This window comes from Triticum urartu, chromosome 5 (genome assembly GCF_003073215.2).
Source record: "Triticum urartu cultivar G1812 chromosome 5, Tu2.1, whole genome shotgun sequence".
NCBI classification, from domain to species: Eukaryota; Viridiplantae; Streptophyta; class Magnoliopsida; order Poales; family Poaceae; genus Triticum; species Triticum urartu.
This window is the reverse complement of record NC_053026.1, coordinates 212889416-212916190: the sequence shown is the minus strand read 5'-3', so window position 1 is coordinate 212916190 and position 26775 is coordinate 212889416. Positions and strand designations below refer to the sequence as shown.

The window sequence follows — 26775 nt, the reverse complement described above, 5'->3', positions numbered from 1 at the left end:
ATTGCAGAAGGAATGTGATCACATGAACTTCATCATCCAGTTAAGGGTTCATCTTCACCTCTTCAAGAAAAGCCCTCCCTTCATGAGCTGCCCACAAGTTTCTAGTTTCCGTGTCTGGTCCTGGTTCCAATTGTTAGTAGTAATCTTGACAAGTAAGGTTATTAGCTAGATTAGATTAGTTAGTTAGCCGACGCTGTGTGTGGTTAAGTCTAGTTGAGCGCAAACCGAAACAAGTAGCTGTGTTGCTTGGCCGGTGCGTTGCTTGCATAGAGACGTGCGTGCGTGTGCGTGGGCGTACATGTAGTTAGCTGGTTAGCGGCCGGTATGCGTCGTGCGTGAGTTAGTGCGGTGTGTGGCCGCTGGCCCTGGGTGCGTGGGTCAGGCTATTTAAGCAGAGCTGAGGGCCGCGACGTCGACAAGGGGTTAGTGATGTAGTCGTGTGTGTGCGCGTGCGTTCTCAGCGGTGGTTTGTGCCACCACGTCGGTATGTGCCAAGGTCAGTTTGTGCCCAGTAAAGATTAGGCCGTTCGTGCGGTGAGGTGTTTGTGCGCCGGAAAAACTTGTGTCCAGTATATTTCTCCTTTCACCTTTGTCTAAGCGAGTGAGAGAGGAGATGAGCGGCGAGCTGGTCCGGGGATTGTCCCAACACCAATGGTGCCCTTTGTTTTACAATCACGTTTCTGAAATCTGAACACAACAGTTACATCTGACTTTTACATCCGAGGTTCTATTTCTTCACATGGTCTGTGCTATTTCACATTTACATCTGACCTTTCCTTCGCGCATACTCTGAGGTTCTATTTCTTCACATGGTCTGTGCTATTTCACATTTACATCTGACCTTTCCTTCGCGCATACACGGAGCTGCTATCTCTGAAAATTCCCCATGGTTGCGAATCCCCTGCTCGAGAGGCGAAACCTCGCCCAAGTGGAATTGCGGCCGTCAGCAGCTGCTCGCCCAAGCCTCCTCTTGCCACCGCCGCTGATGCCGGACTTCCTCGAGCTGCTGTACGTGGAGAAGGCATAGTAGGATGAGACGGTGTTGCTGTCCGTGACCGGCACCGCCATGCTGACCGAGCTCACTGGCAGCAGGCAGTTGGCCATCAGGGCATGGGCGCCATCACCAGCGCCGTGCGTATCGTGTCGGTCTTGGCCGTGCTCGTTGTCGCCGCGGAGGAAGGTGATGTCGAGCTCGAACAGCTCCTCGTCGTCGTCGGTGACCATCATCTCTCCGTGACTGTAGCTGCCCCCGTCGTCGCTGGTCAGCACCTCGTCATCGTCGCCGTCCTCGATCATCGTGATTGCGGCGATGGTTTCTTGGCCGATGGCCTCGACTTCCATGGCTAACGACATTGCGCAAGCTACGCGCCTCCGATCACTTGTGGCTACTTGAGATCGGACAGGTGCGGTGCAGGGGCTATATAGCTGCACACGTGCGTCGTTCACGCGCCAACATGTTAGGATTTAGTATGACGAGAGCGCTGCATGCGGTGTCAGGCAGGATGGTTGAGTTGGTTCAAACTTGTTGCAGATGGTTGGGAAGAGTACTAGCTAGGCTGCTAGGGGGTACGGTTGGTGATCTAGTAGGCAGCCTACTTTCTATATTTTCCTTTTGCTGGGGACTTTGCACATTATTTTAAACGGATGAAAGCTTAAGCTGCCTGGTTGCGCGAGCTTTTGACCACTTGTCCAAACTGAAAGTCCAACTTTTTCACAGAAAACAACTTTCAATACACCCACCCTTCATACAAAAGTCCAATTAAGCACTCTAATTATTATTATTTTGCGGGAAATTAAGTACTCTAATTAGGTTGACTAAGAACATGGATCAATGCATGTCTAAACTATAAAGGCACATCCAATGCATTGTCTCTTAACACATAAATCAATCATATATAGTGGAAAGTTTTTGGAGACAACCACCACACGTAATCAATCATATAGTGGTTTTTTAACTCCAAGGTTCGTCCCTACACTCTTTATTAGCAGTAAATTCAAAAAAATACAGAAAATAAATAAAAAAAATCTGAAACTTTGCGACATCAAATATGTTCAAACTTTATAGGTACTTGCAAGTTTTCATGCAGAAAAAACATTCAAGGAGCTCTACACCAGAAAAAGACTAGTGCTCAAAACTTTGAGCACTTTAAGCACAAATATCTGTTTCTCATGTGTACACCTTTCTCTATATGATATTTCGTTGTTAAAATTTCCAAGCACCTGAAACGTTTGAACATATTTGATGTCACAAAGTTTCAGATTTTTTTTCGAATTTACTGTTCATAAAGGGTGTAGGGATATCCGAGAGCTGTATCACCTTTATCATATTACATTTAGTTGGTTTAGGGATCATATTTGCATCTCAAACATGTTCTCTAGTTGCAGAGAGAAGGAAAAGAATAAAAAATAGAGACTAGCACATCAGATCAATGCATTAACTACACTATATAGGAAAACGAGCTAAGAGCATGGCTAATAGAAGTCCCAACTACTGGCTGTATACCAGCTCCATGTCAGCAATAGCCTTCATAAAAGAAATCCCGTGTAATAAGGCTGGTTCTGAACGAAAACCCCAAATTGAGAACCAACCCCCCTTCCCTTCCTCCCGGGTCGCTCCCGCGAGCGACTGGGGGCAACCCTAGCCGCCGCCTCCCTTCTCCCCTCCCCCGCCGCCACCGTGAGGCGCCGCCGGGCAAAGCCCGGCCGGCGTGGGTGGCGGCGGGACCTGCTTCCTCTCCACTTGTCTCTCGACCGGTGTTGGACGGCTCTGCGAGTGGAGGGTGCTGGGGTGCCGCGGGACCCAGCGGCGCGACGGCGGGCACTCTAAGCAGAGGCGACCTCGCCTGCGGAGGTGCGGCGGCACCCTGATGCGACATCAAATTGACCGCAATGCGGCGGCTTGCTACCTCTTGAGCATGCCTTGGTTTTGCCTTGAAGAGGAAAGGGTGATGCAGCAAAGTAGTGTAAGTATTTCCCTCAGTTTTTGAGAACCAATATCTCAATCCAGTAGGAGACTACACGCAAGTCGCCTAGTACCTGCACAAACATCAAGAACCTCGCAACCAACGCGATAAAGGGGTTGTCAATCCCTTCACAGTCACTTACGAAAGTGAGATCTGATAAAGATTAAATATTTTGGTATTTTTGTTGTATAGATTGGAAAATAAAGATTGCAAAATAAATAGTAAACTAGAACTATAGATCGGAAGCTTATATGATGTAAAGTAGACCCGGGGGCCATAGGTTTCACTAGTGGCTTATCTCATGATAGCATATATTACAGTGGGTGAATAAATTACTTCCGAGCAATTGATAGAAAAGTGCATAGTTATGATGATATCTAAGGCAATGATCATGAATATAGACATCACGTCCGTGTCAAGTAGACCAAAACGATTCTGCATCTACTACTATTACTCCACACATCGACCGCTATCCAGCACGCATCTAGAGTATTAAGTTCATAAGAACGGAGTAACGCATTAGGCAAGATGACATGATGTAGAGGGATAAACTCAAGCAATATGATATAAACCCCATTTTTTATCCACAATTGCAACAATACAATACGTGCCTTGCTGTCCCTACTGTCACTGGGAAAGGACACCGCAAGATTGAACCCAAAGCTAAGCACTTCTCCAATTGCAAGAAAGATCAATCTAGTAGGCCAAACTAAACCGATAATTCGAAGAGACTTGCAAAGATATCAAATCATGCATATAAGAATTCAGATAAGAACCAAATAATATTCATAGATAATCAAATTCATAAGCCCACAATTCATATGATCTCGGCAAACACACCGCAAAAGAGTATTACATCGAATAGATCTCCAAGAACATCGAGGAGAACTTTGTATTGAGAACCAAAGAGAGAGAAGAAGCCATCTAGCTAATAACTATGGACCCGAAGGTCTGTGGTAAACTACTCACACATCATCGGAGAGGCTATGATGTTGATGTAGAAGCCCTCCGTGATCAAATCCCCCTCCGACATATCGCCGGAAAAGGCCTCAAGATGGGATCTCACGGGGACAGAAGGTTACAGCGGTGGAAAAGTGGTTTCGTGGCTCTCCTGGATGTTTTTAGGGTACATGGGTATATATAGGCGAAAGAAGTACGTCGGTGGAGCTCCGTGAGGCCCACGAGGGTGGAGGGCGCGCCTACACCCCCTGGGTGCGCCCCTGCCTCGTGGAAGCATCGCGGACTTCCAGACTTGTACTCTAAGTCTCCTGGGTTGCGTTTGTTCCAAGAAAGATCCTCGCGAAGATTTCGTTCCGTTTGGATTCCATTTGATATTCCTTTTCTGCGAAACACTGAAATAGGCAAAAAAACAGCAATTTGCACTGGGCCTTTGGTTAATAGGTTAGTTCCAAAAATAATATAAAAGTGCATATTAAAGCCCATTAAACATCCAAAACAGATAATATAATAGCATGGAACAATTAAAAATTATAGATACGTTGGAGACGTATCAAGCATCCCCAAGCTTAATTCATGCTCGTCCTTGAGTAGGTAAATGATAAAAACAGAATTTTTGATGTGGAATGCTACCTAACATAATTCTCAATGTAATTTTCTTTATTGTGGCATGAATATTCAGATCCGAAAGATTCAAGACAAAAGTTTAATATTGACATAAAAACAATAATACTTCAAGCATACTAACCAAGCAATTATGTCTTCTCAAAATAACATAGCCAAAGAAAGCTCATCCCTACAAAATCATATAGTTTGGCCATGCTTCATTTTCGTCACACAAAATGCTTCCATCATGCACAACCCCGATGACAAGCCAAGCAATTGTTTCATACTTTAGTATTCTCAGACTTTTTCAACTTTCACGCAATACAAGAGCACGAGCCACGGACATAGCACTATGGGTGGAATAGAATATGATGATGGAGGTTGTGTGGAGAAGACAAAAAAGGAGAAAGTCTCACATTGACGCGGCTAATCAATGGGCTATGGAGATGCCCATCAATTGATGTCAATGTGAGGAGTAGGGATTGCCATGCAACAGATGCACTAGAGCTATAAATGTACGAAAGCTCAACAAAAGAAACTAAGTGGGTGTGCATCCAACTTGCTTGCTCACGAAGACCTAGGGCATTTTGAGGAAGCCCATTGTTGGAATATGCAAGCCAAGTTCTATAATGAAAATTCTCACTAGTATATGAAAGTGACAAAATAAGAGACTCTCTATCATGAAGATCATGGTGCTTCTTTGAAGCACAAGTGTGGAAAAATGATAGTAACATTGCCCCGTCTCTCTTTTTTTTCTTTTTTTGGGCCTTCTCTTTTTTTATTTGGCCTTTCTCTCTTTTTTTATTTCCTCACAGGACAATGCTCTAATAATGATGATCATCACACTTATATTTATTTACAACTCAAAAATTACAACTCGATACTAGAACAAATATGACTCTATATGAATGCCTCTGGCGGTGTACCGGGATGTGCAGTGATTCAAGAGTGACATGTATAAAAATTATGAGTGGTGGCTTTGCCATAAATACGATGTCAACTACATGATCATGCAAGGCAATATGACATTGATGGAGCGTATCATAAAAAACGGAACAGTGGAAAGTTGCATGGCAATATATCTCGGATTGTCTATGGAAATGCCATAATAGGTAGGTATGGTGGCTGTTTTGAGGAAGATATAAGGAGGTTTATGTGTGAAAGAGCGTATCATATCACGGGGTTTGGATGCATCGGCATAGTTTGCACCAACTCTCGAGTTGAGAAAGGGCAATGCACGGTACCGAAGAGGCTAGCAATGATGGAAGGGTGAGAGTGCGTATAATCCATGGACTCAACATTAGTCATAAAGAACTCACATACTTATTGCAAAAATCTACAAATCATCAAAACCAAGCACTATGCGCATGCTCCTAGGGGGATAGATTGGTAGAAAAAGACCATCGCTCGTCCCCCACTGCCACTCATAAGGAAGGCAACCAAACAACACATCCTGCTTCAAATTTGTCACACAACGGTTACCATACGTGCATGCTACGGGACTTGCAAACCTCAACACAAGTATTTCTCAATTTCAGAATTACTTAACTAGCATGACTCTAATATCACCATCTTAATATCTCAAAACAATCATCAGGTATCAAACTTATCATAGTATTCAATGCACTCTATATGGAAGTTTTTATTATACCCATCTTGGATGCCTATCATATTAGGACTAATTTTATAGCTAAAGCAAATTACCATGCTGTTCTAAAAGACTCTCAAAATAATATAAGTGAAGCATGAGAGATCAATAATTTCTATAAAATAAAACCACCACCGTGCTCTAAAAAGATATAAGTGAAGCACTGGAGAAAAATTATCTAGCTCTAGTAGGCCAAACCAAACTGATAATTCGAAAAGACTTGCAAAGATAAACCAATCATACATAAAAGAATTCAGAGAAGATTCAAATATTGTTCATATATAATCTGGATCATAAACCCACAATTCATCGGATCTCGACAAACACACCGGAAAAGAAGATTACATCGAATAGATCTCCAAGAGAATCGAGGAGAACTTTGTATTGAGACCCAAAGAGAGATAAGAAGACATCTAGCTACTAGATATGGACCCGAAGGTCTGAGGTAAACTACTCACACATCATCGGAGGGGCCATGGAGTTGATGTAGAGGCCCTCCGTGATCGATGCCCCCTCCGGCGGAGCTCCGGAAAAGGCCCCAAGATGGGATCTCTTGGGTACAGAAGGTTGCGGCGGTGGAAATAAGGTTTCGTGGTGCTCCTGGATGTTTGCGGGGTATGTGAACATATATAGGAGGAATAAGTAGGTCGGTGGAGCAACGAGGGGCCCACGAGGGGGGAGGGCGCGCCCATGGGGGTAGGCGCGCCCCCTTGCCTCGTGGCCGCCTCGTTGATTGCTTGACGTCCACTCCAAGTCCTCTGGATCACGTTTGTTCCAAAAATCATGTTCCCGAAGGTTTCATTCTGTTTGGACTCCGTTTGATATTCCTTTTCTACGAAACACTGAAATAGGCAAAAAATAGCAATTTGGGATGGGCCTCCGGTTAATAGGTTAGTCCCAAAAATAATATAAAAGTGTAAAATAAAGCCCATTAACATCCAAAACAGATAATATAATAGCATGGAACAATCAAAAATTATAGATACGTTGGAGACGTATCACACGCATACGCGGGCGCACCCGGCAGTGAGGAAGAGTAGTACACGGTAGGTCGTTGCCGCTCTTGTCCCAGGAAGGCCACCCCTCCTCCACTCAGTCGACGCCAAGCTTGGTGGGATAAACATCGGTGGCCGATTAGCCGCTTGACGGCGACGTGGAGGCGGAAATCTTCAGAACCTTGTGCTCCGGGGGAGGAGGTTATCGAGGCGGATGAGGAGGAGGCAAAGGCATTGGTCGGCTTTCTCGGGTTCATGTCCGGACATAGTGGTCGGGCGCCGGTGTTGTGCTTACATAAAAATGGAGCAAGTGGACGGCATTGTAGCACAACATATCACTCAAACTAGCCCCCCTAACGCACGGGAAAGCACTGCCCTCGTCATTTTGTTCTTGATTTCTATCGATCGGTCGCACGAAAATGTTACGCTTTGCAAGTTCAAAAGGAAAAGGCACACTACTGGAATCAGGCACTTTGCCATCTTCCATGGCAGATGGCAAAGGCACGGATGGCAGATGGCAAAGGGCTTTGTCATCTGCTAGCAGATTGCAAAGGGCCGGCTGAATAAACTCTGGTAAAGGCTTCTTTGCCGTCTGCTGGCAGATGGAAAAGAGCCTGTAGCCTTTGCCATCAGCTGGCCGATGGCAAAGCGTGAGGAACAGGGTTAGCCACGTTAGGAGGCTAACGGCGTGCTTTGCCATCCGCCAGCAGATGGCAAAGGTTGCAAGCTCTTTGCCATCTGCTAGCTGATGACAATGGGTGCAGGCTCTTTGCCATCGTCCAGCTGATGTCAAAGGTTGCAGGCTCTTTGCCATCCGCCAGCTGATGGCAAAGGCTGCAAGCTCTTTGCCATCCACCATCTGATGGCAAAGGATGCAAGCTCTTTGCCATCTGCTGGCGGATGGCAAAGAGAACAAATAGGCCAGATGAGCGCTACACAGGTTGCTGCCACGTGGCCTCTTTGCCATCAGCCAGCAGATGGCAAAGTGCCTATATCAACACATATTACCAATAGTCATGAAAGCAAATATATCCAACACATATCCAACACATATTACCAATAGTAGCAAGTTTCATCCATACATATACATAGTTTCATCAATATTACACAGTTTCATCATAGGTAGCAAGTTTCACAAAGTCAAAACAAAAACTAAAGACAAGCACTCCATCAACCCAAGCTTCCGTGATCTGAAGCAAATCTACAAAATGGGAAAGAAGAAAGTTTAGAAGAAGAAGACTAGAAGAAGAAGATTATTATGATGCAACTAAAATGTGAAGATTATTATGATGCAACTTATATCTGTAAAATAGGTCATTTGGAGGAAAAAAATGCTAAGTATAGGTCATTCTAGAGCTATCCTAGGTTAAATAGGTCAATTTTGAGCTAGCTAAGCATATTAAGTCATTTTGGAGGAAAAATGCTAAGTATAGGTCATTTTAGAGCTATCCTAGGTTAAATAGGTCATTTTGGAGCTAATTAAGCAAAGCACAAGGCAAAACTTACCGTCAACCCATAGGTGAAGGATCGGGGTTCTTGCTCCCGCCAATGGCAGACGTCGATGCTTGTCGGGAGTTATGCTGCACCAAATTAAAGATCATTTGCAATGTCTCGTTAGCATGATGCAACTCAAATGTGAAGACTAATAAGTAATGTCCATTCAAATGAAACTCACCGTGTCCGCCGGAGCAATGACTGGCATCGACGGAGGGGTCTGACCGTTCTTCTCGCACATGGACTGCACATTTGGTTTTGATGAGTCAGACATATTAGTTACTAATGAAAGGAACATTGCGTGCATGATTTAGCTAATATGCAGAAGAAACTTACCGTGAAGAGCTCGTATATGGCATGGTTAGCCAAGTCGTTCCGGTTCCTCTCCTCCTCCAAAAGCCTAGCTGTCCTCTCCTCAGTCTCCCTCTCCCACTCTGCCGCCTGCCCCCTTTCCTCCGCCAGAAGCTCCTGGGTCTTTGCTCTCTCTTCCTCAATAGCAGGCTACAACACCACTCCTCTTTAGCATTGTAATCATCGACGGCCACACACATAATGTAATGGAGGAAAGGTGTAATGTCCGGGTAATCATGCTACAGTAATCCCACGTTAACGATGCCACGTCACCTCTGTCACTGTAGTTAATCTCGGGTTAGTTCAAAACCGATTCAAATTCAAATTTAAAATAAAGTTAAATAATAAAAGTTTTCAAACATTAAAATAAAAATGTTTGCTCTGTACTAAATATTACCTAGATAATTATGGTGTAGCAGACGCAGTTTTATAAAATGCCTAAATAAATTAAAATGTTTTAAAACAGAAAAGTAAATAAATAAAAAGAAACACAAACAAAAAAATGAAAAGGAATCCCCCCTGGCCAACTGGGCCAAGAGGCCCAGCCGGCTAGCACCAGCCCGCTGGCCCCTCAGGCCCAACCGACCATCTCCATACCCCCCCACGCTTCCACTCCCACCGACACTCCCCACTCCCCCTCTCCAAAATATCTCCTCCCCCTCTCTCCCGATTGGATCGAGAGGAGGAGGCCACCGCTCGCCACCCGACGCCGCCTCGCCCTCGCCGTACGACGACGTCGCCGGAGCAATCGCCGCTGCCTCCTCTCCGTCCCCGTCGGCCTCGTCCTCCTCCCCAAGCCGCTCCCTGCGCACCGCTGCCCTCGAACCCCTACACTACACCGTGAGCGACCCCCTCTGCTCGTCCGGTCACCGTGCGCCCGCGTCGTCCCGTGCCCGTGCACGCGCCGTGGCCGCGCCCTCTACCCCTAGCTCCATACGCCAACGGCATCCTCGGTCACGCCCGCGCCCAAACGCTCTCGCCTCACGCCGGCCTTGCCCATGCCCCGCTCGCTGCTCCCCGCGTCTGCCCCGGTCGCCCGCTGCTTGTGCTGGCCACCACGCATGCCGCTTCGCTGCAGCGCGCCTCCCGCCTGCTGCCTTGCAGCAGTTGCTGCTGTCCTGCCGGCCGCCTCCATCACTCGTCTCCGGCGACGCCGCACCCCGGTTCCCCTGTTGCTGCTCGCTCCCGCCCCCGCTCTTGCTCGCTGCCACCGGCGTCCCACCTCCAGCCGCGCTCGCGTGCGCCCATGGCGTTCCCTCCCATGGGCCCACACTGCACCCACTGCAGCCGCGGCAGCCCCGCGGATGACGCCCCGGCCGCGCCCCTACCCCCTTCTCGCCGCCGTTCACGCCGCCCCGGTCACCGCCGCCGACCGCCATCGTGCGCCTGGCCGCGCCGCGCCGGTGCCCCCGCCGCCAGAGCGGGCCACGGCCTCGCCCCGCACCGGGGCGGGCTGTGGCCTCCGCCAGCACCCGCTGCCCTTTCGCCCGCTAGCACCCGTTCCAGTGCCCTCCTGGGCCCCTGGCAGTAGGGGCCCACCGTATAGAACTTTTTTTAAATAAAAAATTAAAATTATAAATAAATAATAATTAAATGAATTAATTAGGTTAATTAATCCTATTTAATTAATATAATTAATCTGTTAGTTTAATTAAACAATAATTAATTAGCTAAACCCTAATTAAACTAAACAGTGTATGCCATGCGGGACCCACACGTAGTTGACCCAGTCAACTACACAGTTGACTGCTGACGTCAGCTTGCTGTCATGCTGGCGTCATATTCTACTATTCTGGATAATGTGAATTTAAATAATTAAATAAATCCCAAAAATGATTTAAATCTTTTAAAATTAATATAAAATAAACCGTACCTCGGATGGGAAAACTTTGTACATGAAAGTTGCTCAGAACGACGAGACGAACCCGAATACGCTACCCACATACATGTCAGATGCCTCTAACTATCTCAACATGGAATATTTTCCCCCTCCGATCATCTATCTGACAAGGTCCGGAACCGGGAAAACATTCCCGGTTGAATTCCCCCTTCACCTATATCGTGTAGCCATACGTTAGGTCACACCCGGCACATCTTATTGCCATGATATGCTTTGTGGTGCTACGTTTGCTTTATATTTACTGTTTCTTCCCCCTCTTCTCTCCGGTAGACCCCGAGACCGATGCTGCCCTTGTGATCGACTACGTCGACGACGACCCCCTCCTTGCTAGAGCAACCAGGCAAGAAAACCCTCCTTGAGCATTCCGATATCACCCATTTCTTTCCCTCTCATGCTTGCATTAGAAATGCTACTGCTTTATGTATGATCCTACTCTGATGCATAGCCTGTTTTTGTTACCTGCTTTCATACCTTACCTGCTTATCCTAAACTGCTTAGTATAGGTTGGTTAGAGATCCATCAGTGACCCCCACCTTGTCCCAGTTGCCTCGCTTTATGTTCGATGACTCGATCAACGTGATCGACGTCTAGGCCCCGACACCGCACATCACCCCCTAGTTGTACAACTCTGCGGAGTTACCATTGAGTGCCGAGGGTGGAACCTCTTACATCACTCCTGATGAGATCTCCGTAGTGTAGCTATATGGTCGAGGTCATCGAGGGTGATTTCCTCCTTACCACTTCCGTTACGGCTCTGTCGTGCAACCCATCAAACGTGAACCTCGAGGGTAGATCCTCTTACGTTCACCTTGATGACAACATCGAGTGGAATTCACCGGGAGTGATTCCTCGGGTTTTCCCCTTAGTGTTAGACACACAGTTACTATGGTCACTATGACTTTACCCTGAGACATGTTACTAAAGATGGGTCGGCCCTGAGGGGTACCCGCGCGAGCTTAATAGCGAGTGATGTGGAGTCGGGTTGACCTGGAAGGTGCCCGTGAGATACTTATGATACGTGGCCGCGCATTCTTAGCCCTTGCCGCAAGTACTCGAGACGGGGCGACGGGGTCACATCAATCGTGAGTCTCTGCTCGTTACCGCGTGCTCCTAATCCACTACGGTTTGGATATTTGATCCGAGGGGCCTCTAGCCTGATAGCACTAACTATCACGTGGGCATTGGATGGGCGTTTTGCGTCGTATGCATCAGCCGAAGCTTAATATACGTCAGCGATTGAGCGGCGTGCGCCGGGTTGGACTGCGTAAGCTCCTGCCTTGTTGAAGGAGATAGCTAGGTCTGCTCACCGGCCGCCCACACAACATGCAGTTGTTCCCAGGGAGATGGCCCATGACCCCTAGGGCATAGGCTTAGTCCGACGTGTTGACCTCTCTATTAAGCCTAGGTCGGGTTGCGGCGTATTGTTTGGCCGAGGCCGGGCATGACCCAGGAAAGTGTGTCCGACCGGAGTTAATCGAGCGTGGTGGGTAAGTTGGTGCACCCCTGCAAGGAAGAAAACATCTATCATTAGCATGTCCTACGGTAACGGACACTTGGAGTTGTATCCCGATCGATACAAATAGAATTGGTTACTTGAGATGAGAAATGGTTATGAGAAATGGATAGTATGGCTCTGGGATTGCTTTCTCGCAGGGCGTCGAGAAAGGATCTCTGGCCGAGGTTGATAACACTACTACTACTTTACATTATGTTGATCTGTACTCTCTTATATGCTGCAAGATGATTGAAGATGCTAGTCTTCGATAGGCTAGGCTTTTCCCCTTCCCTTCTGGCATTCCGTGGTTTAGTCCACAGATACAGCCCATTCCTTTGATACAGATGCATACTTAGTTTAGACCTGATGTAAGTCTTGCGAGTACTTTGGATGAGTACTTACGGTTGCTTTGCTACCTCTTTTCTCCCATACCCGATTGTTTTGACCAGATGACGGATCCCAGGAGCCAGATGTCACCACTGATGATTACTACTACCCTGAGGGTGCCAACTAATACGCGACGGCCGCTGACGATTTGGAGTAGTTAGGAGGCTCCCAGGCAGGAGGCCTTGCCTTTTTGATCGTTGTTGTTTTTGTGCTAGCCTTCTCAAGGAAAACTTGTTTAACTCATGTCTGTACTAAGATAATGTTGCTTCCGCTGACTCTTTTATTTTTGAGCTTATGTATTCGAGCCCTCGAGGCCCCTGGCTTGTAATACAAGGCTTGTATTATTTTAATTTGTGTCTAGAGTTGTGTTGTGATATCTTCCCGTGAGTCCTTGATCTTGATCGTACACATTTGTGTGTATGATTAGTGTACGATTGAATCGAGGGCGTCACAAGTTGGTATCAGAGCCGACTGCGTGTAGGAATCCCCCTTCGAACTCCTTGGCCGAAGTTGAGTCTAGTCATTACAAAGCTTTTACTAACATGGCCGTGTGGCTTACGGGCCCACGTCGCCATTGGGTGGTATTAGGATCTTTTTATTCCTCGTCTATACTCTGGGACTCTCATCTCTCTTCTATCCGGGTTAAATGAATTTTACTAAATCTAACATTAGGATCTCGTGATCACTTTCCCTCGGAGAGCCCCTTTATTCCAGATAATCAGCTATTTCACCAGAAGGTTCCGAAGATACTCTCCAATGTTCTCCCGAAACTTTGTGCTCATTGCTTTTGCATTTTCCTACCACCGACATATCCTTATGGATAACGTCATACACTTGTCGTTCATACAATCATTCTCCGTTAATCTTGTTATTACAAGATACCCCAAAATTCTCTCTATTGTTTCGATAATACCCTGTGCCTACTGCCTTGCAGTTCTTTGCCACCTGAATAGCCCTATGGATAATTTCTCGCACTTACCGAGTATCTTCTCATCCCAATTGATTCAGGTATTTCGCAAAAGACTTCGAAATACCAATCGGTCTTCCGAAAGTCCTGAGCAGCCCGAGGAAAAAATGCTAAGTATAGGTCATTTTAGAGCTATCCTAGGTTAAATATGTCAATTTTGAGCTAGCTAAGCATATTTAGTCATTTTGGAGGAAAAAATGCTAAGTATAGGTCATTTTAGAGCTATCCTAGGTTAAATAGGTCATTTTGGAGCTAATTAAGCAAAGCACTAGGCAAAACTTACCGTCAACCCGTAGGTGAAGGATCGGGGTTCTTGCTCGCACCAATGGCAGACGTCGATGCTTGTCAGGAGTTATGCTGCACCAAATTAAAGATCATTTGCAATGTCTCGTTAGCATGATGCAACACAAATGTGAAGAATAATAAGTAATGTCCATTCAAATGAAACTCACCGTGTCCGCCGGAGCAATGACTGGCATCGGCGGAGGGGTCTGACCGGTCTTCTCGCACATGGACTGCACATTTGGTTTTGACGAGTCAGTCATATTACTTACTAATGAAAGGAACATTGCGTGCATGATTTAGCTAATATGCAGAAGAAACTTACCGCGAAGAGCTCCTATATGGCTCGGTTAGCTAAGTCGTTCCGGTTCCTCTCCTCTTCCAAAAGCCTAGCTGTCCTCTCCTCAGTCTCCCTCTCCCTCTCCGCCGCCTGCCTCCTTTCCTCCGCCAGAAGCTCCTGGGTATTTGCTCTCTCTTCCTCAATAGCAGCCTGCAACACCACTCCTCTTTAGCATTGTAATCATGGACGGCCGCACACATAATGTAATGGAGGAAAGGTATCTGATTCTGTATAACTAACCTTGATTTCAAGATCCATTGGTCGTGGACGAGGCCTTCTCTCAGGATCGGAGCTCGTCTGGCGCTTCTTGATCTGCGGAGAGTGCTAGTACAACGTATCAGTCCATCCCCAATGGCTAACAAGCCATGGTTCCTCCCGCCACCAGATATCATCACCAGCTCTGGATAATAGGCTGGCTCAGGTTAAAGTCCGGCCCTTTCCTCGCCTTCCCCTCATCTCTGTAGCTTGTTGTGGGAGGCGCGGTTGGTGAAGTTCTTTGGATCATCGAGATTAGACTCAGAGAATGCCTTGGCCTTCTTATACGAGGCACTATGGGCCATGGCATAGAGGTCGAACAACTCTGGTACATCCGTCTTGTTGTTCCACGCCTAAAAGAGAGGAACAAAGTAGTCTCGAGTAGCCTGCGTCCGAGCCCCGTTCCGCCAGTTTTGAAGTAGCCGCCTGCACTCGGCTTCGATAACCCGAGCCGCGGCCTCTTCCTGTCCCTCAGCACACCTGTAAAAGGTCTGTAATCAAACAAGAAAACATGGATTAGTACAATCACTAGGGTTGCCAATCAAACAAGAAAACACAACGTAGACGAGGGAGGAGAAATTACCCAAAACGTCTGGATCACAACGTCGGCCACGATGTGGCACTCGACACCGCCGATCCTCTCCCCCGGCGGGGCCGGGGCAGCCAAGTAGTGCTCCCAGGTCATTCCTAGCTCTGGAGCCTGGCCCTCACCAGGCAACGTGACCCAATCCGGGAAGCTCTGGCAACAAATCACACCAAGGACTGTGTTGGGCCTGCGGACACCACGACCGTGTTTCCAAGACCTGCAGTATGGCAAGACTAACGCATTAGATATTCGAAGAAACATGAAGGCAAAAGGTTAAAAAAGAGTAAATGCACTCTCTTCTCCCCATCAGGCGTAATCAACCACCTCTGGTTAGGGGTCGCCGGGGTGGGCGGGAGCTTTGTACCACCACGCTGGTAGACATTGCCCCCCTCAACCAGCTCACTCTCACTATAGCTATCAGAACTATAGCCACCCTCATCACCATCAGCATGGCCACTCGACTCTAGCCAGTCCCCCAATCGGTTCGGGAAGAGAAGTTCAAAGGAATTAGAGGTTGCGAAACAATGTACCGAGAACTTACTCGATGTACGGCCGCACTTCTGTTAGATTGTTCAAGATATACAACGTAATGGTCCGCCATTCGTCGACATCCAACAATAAGGGAGTATAAGCACCGGCTGGTGCGAGCTTCCCTTTGAATAGGCTGAGGTTGGATCCACCCTTTTTAGGTTCGCCAGCATTGTACCGAGGCTTCGGATTATGCACCATGTCTTTGGAATATGCACCCTTTCTTTGGATTATGCACCATGTCTTTGGATTATGCACCCTTTTTAGGGTCGCCAGCATTGTACAGAGGCTTTGGATTATGCTTCCCTTTGAATAGGCTCAGGTTGGATCCACCATGTCTTCCATCCCGGTACCATGCTCGTCGGTGCGACGACGGCCCTCCTCAGCTCTGGCACGTTGGGCAGACTCACCATGAAATGTCCAGACTGTATAATTAGGCGTAAAACCCCACTTCTGCAGGTGTTTGATCATTTCAAACTCTGACCTCTTATGATAGTTGTCGCACTCGACACATGGGCACCAGGTTTGTCTCTGTCCATTTGCAAATGCGACTCTCACAAACCCCTTGGTTTTTGTTATCCATTCATGGGTCATGTCTTTCTGACTAGCGGTGTACATCCACGCACGATCACTCATCTGGCCTAGCTACTGGACACACAAGAAATATATACATAATTCAGCAAACCATATTCATCAGTTAATAGAGTTTGTCAGTTTTATTACGTCCATACAACATAGACGCTAATAGGTAAAGATAGGTCCTAATCCCACCCGAGTATGTGTAGATTGGGTTCGTGTTCCCATGCTCTACTCCAGATCCAACGCAAAATTTCGGCAGCACCTCCCCACTGTTCTCCTGATACACGTCTCCACAATAAGCAAAGAGGATGTGTACCCGGAGAACAACAGGGAGGCGCTGACGAAATTCTGCATCGGATCTGGAGCAGAGCATATGGGAAAACGAACCCAATCTACACATACTTAGGCTATCCATGGATAACGTTGGACAATTCGAAAGAATCACGGTTATAAATATGCAAATGCATGCATATTTATAGATGTAACCCTTCCGAACGGGAGACGCATAGTGGTCACGCATACTGATGATTCAATATACCTACAGCTAGCATGTTTCATCGGCACGAAGACCCGAACATAACAAATGATTGGGGGAGGAGGAGATGTCATTTGTGCTCACCCACGAACGCCGGGGCGGAGCTCGTTGAACGCACGGGGAGGTCGTCGAACACCAGACCCTCGCAGCGATGTAACAACTACACATTTAAATCCACCCGATCAACACAAATATATATGATATTTTTCATAACAAAATCAGAAAATATATGACCTAACTAATAATTCATAAATATATGACCCCATCGCCTTTGGAAGGCTGAAAAGCACCTTTTCAGTCAACAGGAAGCCGAAGAGGTGTCGGGGGTCGGGGGTGTCGTGTCTGGGTGTCGTGGTGTCAAAGGGACAAAGATAAATTCTATCCGGCAAAAGTGGACTGTAAAGAGAAGCCTGCTACATAACCCTCAAAACATCTATAAGCATATCCTAAATCTTGGCTGCATGCATGTGTTTTTTGGAAGTCTAAGAAGAAAAAAAACTAACATGCCTTTTAGTGTGCACTTAAATAGTCTGTCCGCTGTACAATGTGATTTTTTCTAGTAGGGGTATAAGCGAGAACTCATAGACATCTTACCTTGGGCAAGAAGTGCTCAAGCGAGGAAACGACAGTGACCGAGGCTGGATCAAGCCCAATCTCCTCCTTTGCCTCCCTTAATGATGTTGCTGCATCATCAGCATCACCCTCCTCTGCCTTTTCTCCGGGCAATGCAACCTCCCCTGCAAATCTCAAGTGGAGAAAACAAAATCAGATAGGGTTTATCCAGCTCGTGTCTAGGTTGGTATCTATTTGTGAACCTGATTGTTCAAATATACTCCCTCCGTCCGTGAGTAAGTGTACATCTAGCTTTTGTTCTAAGTCAAACTTTTAAAATTTTGACCAACTTTATAGAAAATAGTAGTAACATATATAACAACAAAATGATATATTATCAAAGTACACTTCAAAACGAATCTAGTGATTCTAATTTGGTGCCATAAATGCTTTTACTTTTTCCTAGAAAAGTGGTCAAAGTTTTAAAACTTTGACTTAAGACAAAAGCTAGATGTACACTTATTCGCGGACAGAGGGAGTAAAAGCTAAGGCAAGCCAAACCAGCACTAAACAGAAAATGCTGGGTTAAAAATCCTCTTAAAATTAATAGGCCAGCATCTTAAAATTTCTTTCTCAGATAGATTGTGTCTTCACATGGGATAGTGCAACAAGCTGGACAATAATCAAAGGACGGCAGATGAGACTGGGTATTATCGTGGGATGTTCTTTGAGGGGCTTTTGATGTTTTTTTATCTAATTTTCTCACCAATGATATCGGTGCCAACCTCGGAGTTGAAACAAAGAGCTGTAGATTTCAACGAATCAAACTAGAATCACTACCACAATACTAGCCTAGCTTCCATACAAATATGCCTAAAATAATGATGAATAAATAATCATAATAGAAAGGTATTCTTCTTTGTGTGTGTATAAAGAAATGTGATATAATCTTCTATAAAATATATATATGGAGACTATAGTAAGATTTATGGTTTTGTTGGTGCTAAATTTACAACTAAATATCCAATCTGTATGTGAAGTAGGCAACGACAGAGCCAGGAAATAAACATAAGGTGGGCTGAACATCAAGGACAACTCTAAAATGCAACTAAGCCTGGCTGAATATATAGGAGTTGACACTGAGTATAGCAAAATATGTACTACTATAACCGTAAGTGTTGATAATATAGGCAAGATTTTTTTAACAAAGGACACGGCCTCATTTTTATTATGAAAATGGAAATGGAGTCTTATCCTACAGAGACTAATCTCCATATTTTTTATGTTGCAACCAATACTTTGAAACAAAACTATATCCACCAATGAATGTTGTGAATTAGGATACCAAAATGCAAGATCTTTCATATTGTACCAGTGTGGCCGCTTCCTGATGTGCTCCAAAGTACAAACTAAAGAGAATAGAACTAGCAAGATTTTTGTGTCTTCATCAAAACAAAACAAAAAGGATTTATATCCTCATCCCAGATTTTGGCTTGGAAAAATAGAGTAGTTGAGACAGAAGGGAAACTACACGAGTGATAAAGAAGTACACCTGGTGTGTCTGTGGTTGTGAACTTTAGAGTGTGGCTGTGGGAATGAGAGCAAAATTCAAAATGGTTCTCAGTTTTAACCGATTGGGATCTTCTCTGAACAATACATGTATCAGCAGTGTAACATATTATTTTAAAGGTCCATTTTTACACATCAGAATGAATTGTATATGCTAGGATTTTTGATGCATTATATTGGTTGATTCACAGGTTGCACACCTATTTTCTGAGTGGTGACAAATATGTGATCATCCAAATGCTAGTGATGCAGCCTATAGTCGTTATGTTATGCAGTTGCAACATATTGGCCTGCTGAAGGGAGACAAATTCACTGAACGTTTCTTCCGAATTCTCACACTGATTATTCTACTCGTAGATTATACTCTGCTTGTCTGTGTGTGTGTTACTTTTTTTTACTTTCATGCTAATTTTTGAATCAATCAGGAACTTGTTGTTGCACACTCTCTAGTCTCTGAGCAAAGTAATGCTCCTGGTGGATTGTCTCAGCAGTCATCACATATATCATATTTCCCATTTGCTAAAATGGTGTAGATCACATAGCTCTAGGCATGTTTAATCAGGGGTCTTCAAACATTTTCTGCAGGTTGGGGGGTCTTTAGATCACATAAGCCAAAATGGTTCTCAGCTTTCTGAACATATAAGCAGCAGAGCATGAACATGTATAGGGAGAGGTGGTCAGGCAGCAAAGAGGGCATCACCTTCGCAAAATCGAAAGAGGTGGTCGGGGAGGCAGAGAGTCGACACAGCCACCGGGTTCTTCGGCGGAAGACGGCGAGCAGGACGGGGATGACTTGTCGGGGACGGAGGAGCCGGTCGGTGATGGCGGCAGACGAGGGCGGGGATGTGTGGTCGGGGACGGGGGAGACGGTCCGCGACGGCAGCGGACGAAGGCGAGCAGGGCAGGGATGGCTTCACATCATGGACGAGCGGCGGCTGCCAGCGCTAAAGGTGCAGTCCGCCATGGCTGCTGCGTGCGGCGGCTAGGGTTGGGGGAAGGGGAAAGAGCCTCGAGGGTTGGGGGAGGGGGCGGCGCCGCGGCCTGGAACGGTGGAGGGGCGGGCTGCGATGGCGGGGTGGGGCGGGCTGGTGGCGGTGCTGGGCGGCGTCGGGAATGCGAGGCTGGGGCGCGGTGCGGTGGTGGCTGGGAGAGGTGGGGAGAGAGAGAAGGATTGGGCCGGACTGGGAGAGAGAGAGAGAGAGAGAAAGAGAGAGAGAGAGAGATAGAGAGGTGGGGTTGGGCTGGGAGAGAGGGGAGGAGATAGTCCCACTTCTTTGCCATCAGCCAACGGATGGCAAAGGCACACATCTTTTCCATCAGCCAGCAGATGGCAAAGCCCCACCTCTTTGCCATCAGCCAGCCAGCTGATGGCAAAGAATCTTTGCCGTCGGCTAGCAGATGGCAAAGAGGTGGGGCTAGCGGGCCGTTACAGCTCCGTCATCCACTAGGCCCCACCCACTTCTTTGCCATCTGCCAGAAGACAGAAAAGATTCTTTGTCATCTGCTGGCAGACGGCAAAGAGGTGGGTTGATTGGCCATTACAGCACTGGACCCCACCCACCTCTTTGATGGCTGCCAGCGGACGACAAAAATTCTTTGCCATCGGCTGGCAGATGGCAAAGAACTGACTGATGGCAACCAGGTTCTTTGCCATCTGTCAGTTCTTTGCCGTCTGTTTTTTGTAAGCAGATGGCAAAGACATTCTTTGCCATCCGCTGGCAGACGACAAAGAACTGACTGATGGCAAATTCTCTGTTTCCAGTAGTGGCAGCACACTTATCACTCATACGCGTCGCGTTCGCGTCGCACCCCTGACAGTCCGGCTCGCACGCCGCTCACCAAAGGGGACACGCGTTGTCTTGCATTTTCACTAACATGTGGGACTGCAATTGAATAAACCATCGATACCTGAAATCTAATCGCTTGGCGGGCATCGGCTGAGAAGAGAGAGACGGGGAGGGAGAAGAGATCGCCCGCCTGCCACGCACAGACTCCGAGAAATATATGGTGATAATGTGAGGTGGGCCATGCGGGAGTCTGGATCGCTTCCAAGCCCGCTTCTGACCGCCCCGGCCCACCAGACCCCCCCCCCCCGCCCGCCACCTCCCCGCGCATGCTCCCCCCTTAGACGCTAGTTGTTCGCATTCATAGCAAGTAGTACCAGTAAAATACTGGGCTATAAGCCTGTTTATGTGGAGGAGAGAGAGGCACTGACAAAGTCAAGGAGTGGGCTCTTCAAGAGCCTGTCTCTACACGTGCTCCTAGGTATAAAAACTAATTCTAAAAAAAGAGGCATAAAAAATAATTGTGTCTAAAAAAGAAAGGTAAAAAACATTTGAGAGGAAATAGATAGAGAGAAATGAGAAAAAGTTGTAACCTTATAGCCAACCTTGTAGTCAACACTATGGTAGTATTACATGTGGAAGGAGGGAGTGGTGCACATGCCAAGTTCACTAGGCTGCCATGTTTCACACTCCTCCATTGTAACAGTGGAGACAATAGCTTTCATAAAAAATAAACAATGAATACTCGTTGCTCGTCCTCTATGGCCTCATTCGGTTTAAAAGATTTTTACAGGAAAAGCATAGGAACAAAGATTCCAGAGGAAAATTTCCTATAGATGCATTCGGTTCGTAGGAAACGCATACGGGATTTTCATACGAATACTATTCATTTCATATGTTTTTGGAGGAATCTACACATCCACTCAAAGCTCACTTTGTGCGTAGGAACGAGGCAAGACAAATCGTTTGGATGTCAAGTGACATCCTATCAATTTTCTTTACTATTCCTAAATCCTATGTTTTAGTTTCCTCCAAACCGAATGAGGCCTATATCGAAAAGAATACTTTCATTCGTCGACATGTGGGACGTCGACCATCCTGGTCCACCTGCCATGCACAAAATTATCCTGGTCCACCCCGATCATAGCGTAGGCCCAACCTTTACCACTGTAAGTTGGTCGGACGAAGGAACCATCATGACTTCATTGAATTCCGCTTCTTCAACAAAACTTACTGTACCCGCAATACTGCTACCACACGTGAAGACTGGACGACGTTGTACCACGTCATACCACTGAAACCCACTAGGCCAAACTAGCCCGCCTAGGATTTGTACTCCCAGTTTCCATGTTAGTAGTACAAAGTTGAGTCATCTATTTTGGAACGGAGGGAGTACGTCTCTGTGCTGCTATGATTTTGTGTTGTACGTCTCTGTACTTTTGCTACGATTTTCCTACACTATGAACCAAATGAGGCATGAATTTATCCGTGTGACTATTGTCTGATCGATCGCTAAGCCTACAATTTTAGGAGCTTGGGCTATTGGCTGATCGACGACGGATCAGTATAAGCGTACCACGAGCTCATCAGCCCCAACATTTCTCTTCGGTGAGTGTTTTGTAAGTACTATAGCTCGCACAGTAGCTAGCCTACTAACACCAAGAATCATCAAACAAGCCCTGCTGATATGATAAAGAGTTCAAACTTACATCTAAGCATGCCATATATTACATCAAAAGCTGGTGAGGATACATCTGTTTCCATAACTCGGAGAGGGTTCGCATGATTCACTATCAAACAAAAGTAGCAAGTACCACCCACACAAGACAGTGCACTAGCCCTAAGATGGTTTGATAACACACAGCATTCTGGTAATTAAACACAATGCAAACTGCCCTAAAGGATTAGTGCGACCAACTATTTCTTGTCATTGTTCTCTCGGGCAATGATCACAGCACGGACAGCGGCATGGGAATCGATCTCTGGGGCGATGTCCACAGGACGGACCGCGACATCGGAACCGATCTAAGGGGTGATGTCCACAAGATGGACAACGGCATCGGAATCGATCTCCGGGGCAATGTCAACCGGACAGACCGCGACATCGAAAACAATCTCTGGGGCGTTGTCCACAGGACGGGCCGCGACATCAGAATCATCAAGGACGTCCACCGGCACCTGCACAACCCTAACATATTAGCAAGCACATTGCAAATAATCAAAAACCACAACTATGGTAAGCCATTATTTTTTACCTTGTGCAGCTCACCGGGGGATCCCATCCCTCCGGGGGCCAACTCCTCGTCCTCGATGGGGGCCATCACCTTGCCAAGGGAATACTGCTTCTCAACGGCGACTATCTCCTCAAACTCGGCCTTGAGCCTTGCATAGGTGGCCATTAGAGTTTCTGGGGTAGGCACGGTCGGGCCCTTGCTGTTCTTCCAACTTTCTTTGAGGAGTTGGTCCGCCAACGTCGTCAACTCTTTGGTCAATGCTTGTTTCTTGGAGTTCTTCGTCTCCATGGGTTGGCCCGCCAACATGGTCAACTCATTGGTCGGTGCTTGCTTCTTGGAGATCGCTGTCTCCAGTGGGTTGTCCGCCGGCAACTCTTTTCCTAGTGCTCCAGGATCCATCAATGAACTAACAAACAAAAAGCAATCGAAAGGAAACCACAATCGCAATGAAAACGGGAAAAGAATAGGCTGTGAGAATCGATCGGTGCTTTGCAAAAAGAAGATTCTTGGAATCAAAATATAGTAGCATCACTGATTCTCCCACCTTTCCTTCGTCAGTACAGAAGAAAAATGGCAGAAGTGAGTAGCCTGGAGTGAGGTTTTCTTCAAGAAAGGGGAGAAAGGACTTCAACGAGCATTCCAGTGAAATGATGGTTGCTTCGTCCAGTCCAATTTCGAGGCCACTTTACCACTGCTGGTAAAGGTGTGGGTTTTGTGATATGACGGGTCATGACGGCCACACCGGGGTGACCGGTGAGTCTCGACTGTAGCACCTCGATGTGATTTGGTGGATGTCCCGCGGGCCCGGATGCTTTGATGTCCCGCATGTAGATAGAGCGACTAGTCATATAGGAGTACTCAATATTGTGCATCGCGACCAAGGCAGAGAGAAAAACGAGAGAACTACGTATTTATTTACAGTGTAGATTCACTCATTTTGCTCCATATGTACTACTGCCTCCGTGCCAAAATTCTTGTCTTAAATTTGTCTAAATACAGATGTATCAAGTCACGTTTTAGTATTAGATGCATCCGAATCTAGACAAATGTAAGACAAGAATATTGGGACGGAGGGAGTATTACTCATTTAGCGTGTATGACAGGTGGGCCCAACAGGTGGATGGCCCACCTGTCATACAGCCAAAGGCAGGTGCAGTTAAGGCACCGAAGCTCAGTCCGCGAGGGAGAGGGAGTTGTAGTAACCAAACTTCTCGTTGTTGTACGAGTTGATGCGACACATCAAAGCACTGCACTCGATATATTTCAATAATCTGTGTTTACCGATGCATTAATTACAACGCATGCATGCATGTCGTAACTTTCCTTTTGATTCTTGCATGTGTTGATTTAATGCACCTTGCCAAGTTTTGACTATAAATTTAACTAACCAAATGTTCATGCATGTCATAAAAAAATATATCATTGAAAACTATGTTCAATTACGAGTTAAACGATATAATTTTTGTTAACACGCACTAACATTTTGTCAGTTAAATCTTTGGTCAAAATTTAGCACCAATTACAAAGGGGACCAATAAATATTGTACTCTCACATTTTGTTTTGAGGATACTCCCACATAGAAAATATAAATAATAATGCATGTTGGGGCAGCCCACGTTTCCGATAATTTTGGTCGTGGGCTTGCTCACAAATTTTACGAGGTGGTGGTTGTTAATTTAATGGAGGGTCTTGTACCAGACTTGAACGATACAAAGTGCGACCTGGCACACCATAACACCACTTGGAATAAGCAGGTAGCTATCTCAAAAAACAATCAACAACTCAAAAAAAATAGCGACCTGGCACGTACACAATTTTAAACAATTTTTTGATGGAGTGAAAAAGGAAAACTACCCCACTACGTATATATAGGCCGGAGCCTCCGCGCTTGCTTGCTAGGGTTGCTCTATTCACACACTCTCATGCTCTTCAGATCTAAACAAGATACCGGTGGTAACACTGTCTTTCTCCCTTCAAAAAACACTTTCTTTCTATCCTCACCGCTGGTTACAGATCCGGATGTATCCCCCTCCGCCGATGAAGGGGAGGAGGGGCAGCGTTTAGGCCGTCGTCGACAGCGAGGAAGGAGACCCACTACCGATCGCACCGTTACCTCTGACCGAGTGCCGGCGTGGGAGGTCCTCCGATCCCTTCGTCGTTGCCCTAGTGTGGGCGGATCCGGCCTCCCGCCGCCCACCTATCCAAGTCCCGACGACCTTCAGGTATATCTTTCTTTGAAACAGCCCTAGTTGTACTTCCGGAGCTCGCTACGTCACTGGATGTGCATCATTTTCTACCTCTCAGCCTCTCTCGATCGGATGGTCCAACGTCACCTATTTTTTTCTTCTATTGTTAGAGGTAAAGTTACTTCATGGAGTCAAATCTTGTACTTGGTTCAAACAAGAAATAAAGTGGGGGTGGGGGGAATTTAGTATGTACATCAGACTTGATACAAACAGGAAGGAAAGGGGTGAAAGTAGTACAGACTGGTCATCCAACCGGTCTCTTGGTCAAAAAGGGAAATATAGGGGAAACGTTGTTGAAAGTGCAACTATCCCTAGGTGGTTTTGGTAATTCATAACAACATATAGCTCATTGAGCTAATGTTATTCCAAGATGATTATTTCAGGAAAGCTCAATGATTGGCATGGCGTGGATGTGAAAGTGGGACCCTCAAAATGCTAAGGACAAAGGATTGGCTCAAGCTCAAAAGCTCAAGACTCTTCATTTTATATTTTAGTGATCCAAGATCACATTGAGTCTTTAGGAAAAGCCAATACTATCAAGGAGGGATGAGGTGTTGCTTAATGAGCCTCTTGCTTCATGTGCTTAGTGATATGCTCCAAAACCCTCAACTACTTTCCCATATCCACATATGACTTAAACCCTAAGCCAAACTCGGTCCTACCAATTCTTCCTATCCGGCGCCACCGAGTTTCACTTGTCATAAGCCACTGCCAAACCCTAGCAATTCGGTTCTACCGATAGGGATCTCGGTCTCACCGAGATGGGATTGCAAACTCTCTGTTTCCCTTTCGTAACTTTTCGGTCTCACCGAAAGAGCGAATCGGTCCCACCGAGATTGCAATATAAATTCAGTGTTTCCCCTTTGTAACTTTTCGGTCTCAACGAAAGAGCAAATCGGTCCCACCGAGTTTGCCTGACCAACTCTTTGGTTAGCTAATTACCAAATTTGGTCTCACCGAGTTTGTTTAATCGGTCTCACCGAGATTACGTTATGCCCAAACCCTAACCATATCGGTCCTACCGATTTGCATGTCAGTCCCACCGAAAATCTCTAACGATCACTAGGTTTACATTTTCGGTCCGACCGAGTTTGTTGATTCGGTCCCACCGAGATTGGAAAACTGTGTGTAACGGTTGGATTTTGTGTGGAGGCTATATATACCCCTCCACCTCCTCTTCATTCGAAGAGAGAGCCATCAGAACACATACACCATTCCAACTTATATGTTCTGAGAGAGAACCACCTACTCATGTGTTGAGACCAAGATATTCCATTCCTACCATATGAATCTTGATCTCTAGCCTTTCCAAGATGCTTTCCACTCAAATCTTCTTTCCACAAAAAATCCAAATCCTATGAGAGAGAGTTGAGTGTTGGGGAGACTATCATTTGAAGCACAAGAGCAAGGAGTTCATTACCTACACACCATTTGTTACTTCTTGGAGAGTGGTGTCTCCTAGATTGGCTAGGTGTCACTTGGGAGCCTCCGACAATATTGTGGAGTTGAACCAAGGAGTTT

General features: G+C 46.3%; 1 protein-coding gene and 1 long non-coding RNA gene across 6 annotated transcripts; both read right to left on the bottom strand.

The window, feature by feature from the left end:
* Positions 1-705: 705 nt before the first annotated feature.
* LOC125555827 lies at positions 706-1422 on the bottom strand. The gene has a single exon (XM_048718661.1). The coding sequence runs from the start codon at positions 1351-1353 to the stop codon at positions 868-870; it is 486 nt and encodes a 161-aa protein (XP_048574618.1). The 5' UTR covers positions 1354-1422; the 3' UTR covers positions 706-867.
* Positions 1423-8198: 6776 nt separating this feature from the next.
* On the bottom strand, positions 8199-20201 carry LOC125508433. Of its 5 annotated transcripts, none has more exons than XR_007283464.1 (13): positions 19690-20201; positions 17463-17605; positions 16953-17028; positions 15768-16402; positions 15224-15443; positions 14626-15131; positions 14371-14535; positions 14216-14278; positions 14047-14120; positions 9000-9295; positions 8845-8907; positions 8676-8749; positions 8199-8370 (listed from the first exon to the last, which is right to left on the bottom strand). It is a non-coding gene; the product is annotated as an uncharacterized LOC125508433 (long non-coding RNA). The 5 variants fall into 5 exon arrangements; XR_007283466.1 differs by lacking the exon at positions 15768-16402 and adding an exon at positions 13776-13850 and having other exon boundaries at positions 19690-20199; XR_007283463.1 differs by lacking the exon at positions 15768-16402 and having other exon boundaries at positions 19690-20198.
* Positions 20202-26775: the final 6574 nt, after the last annotated feature.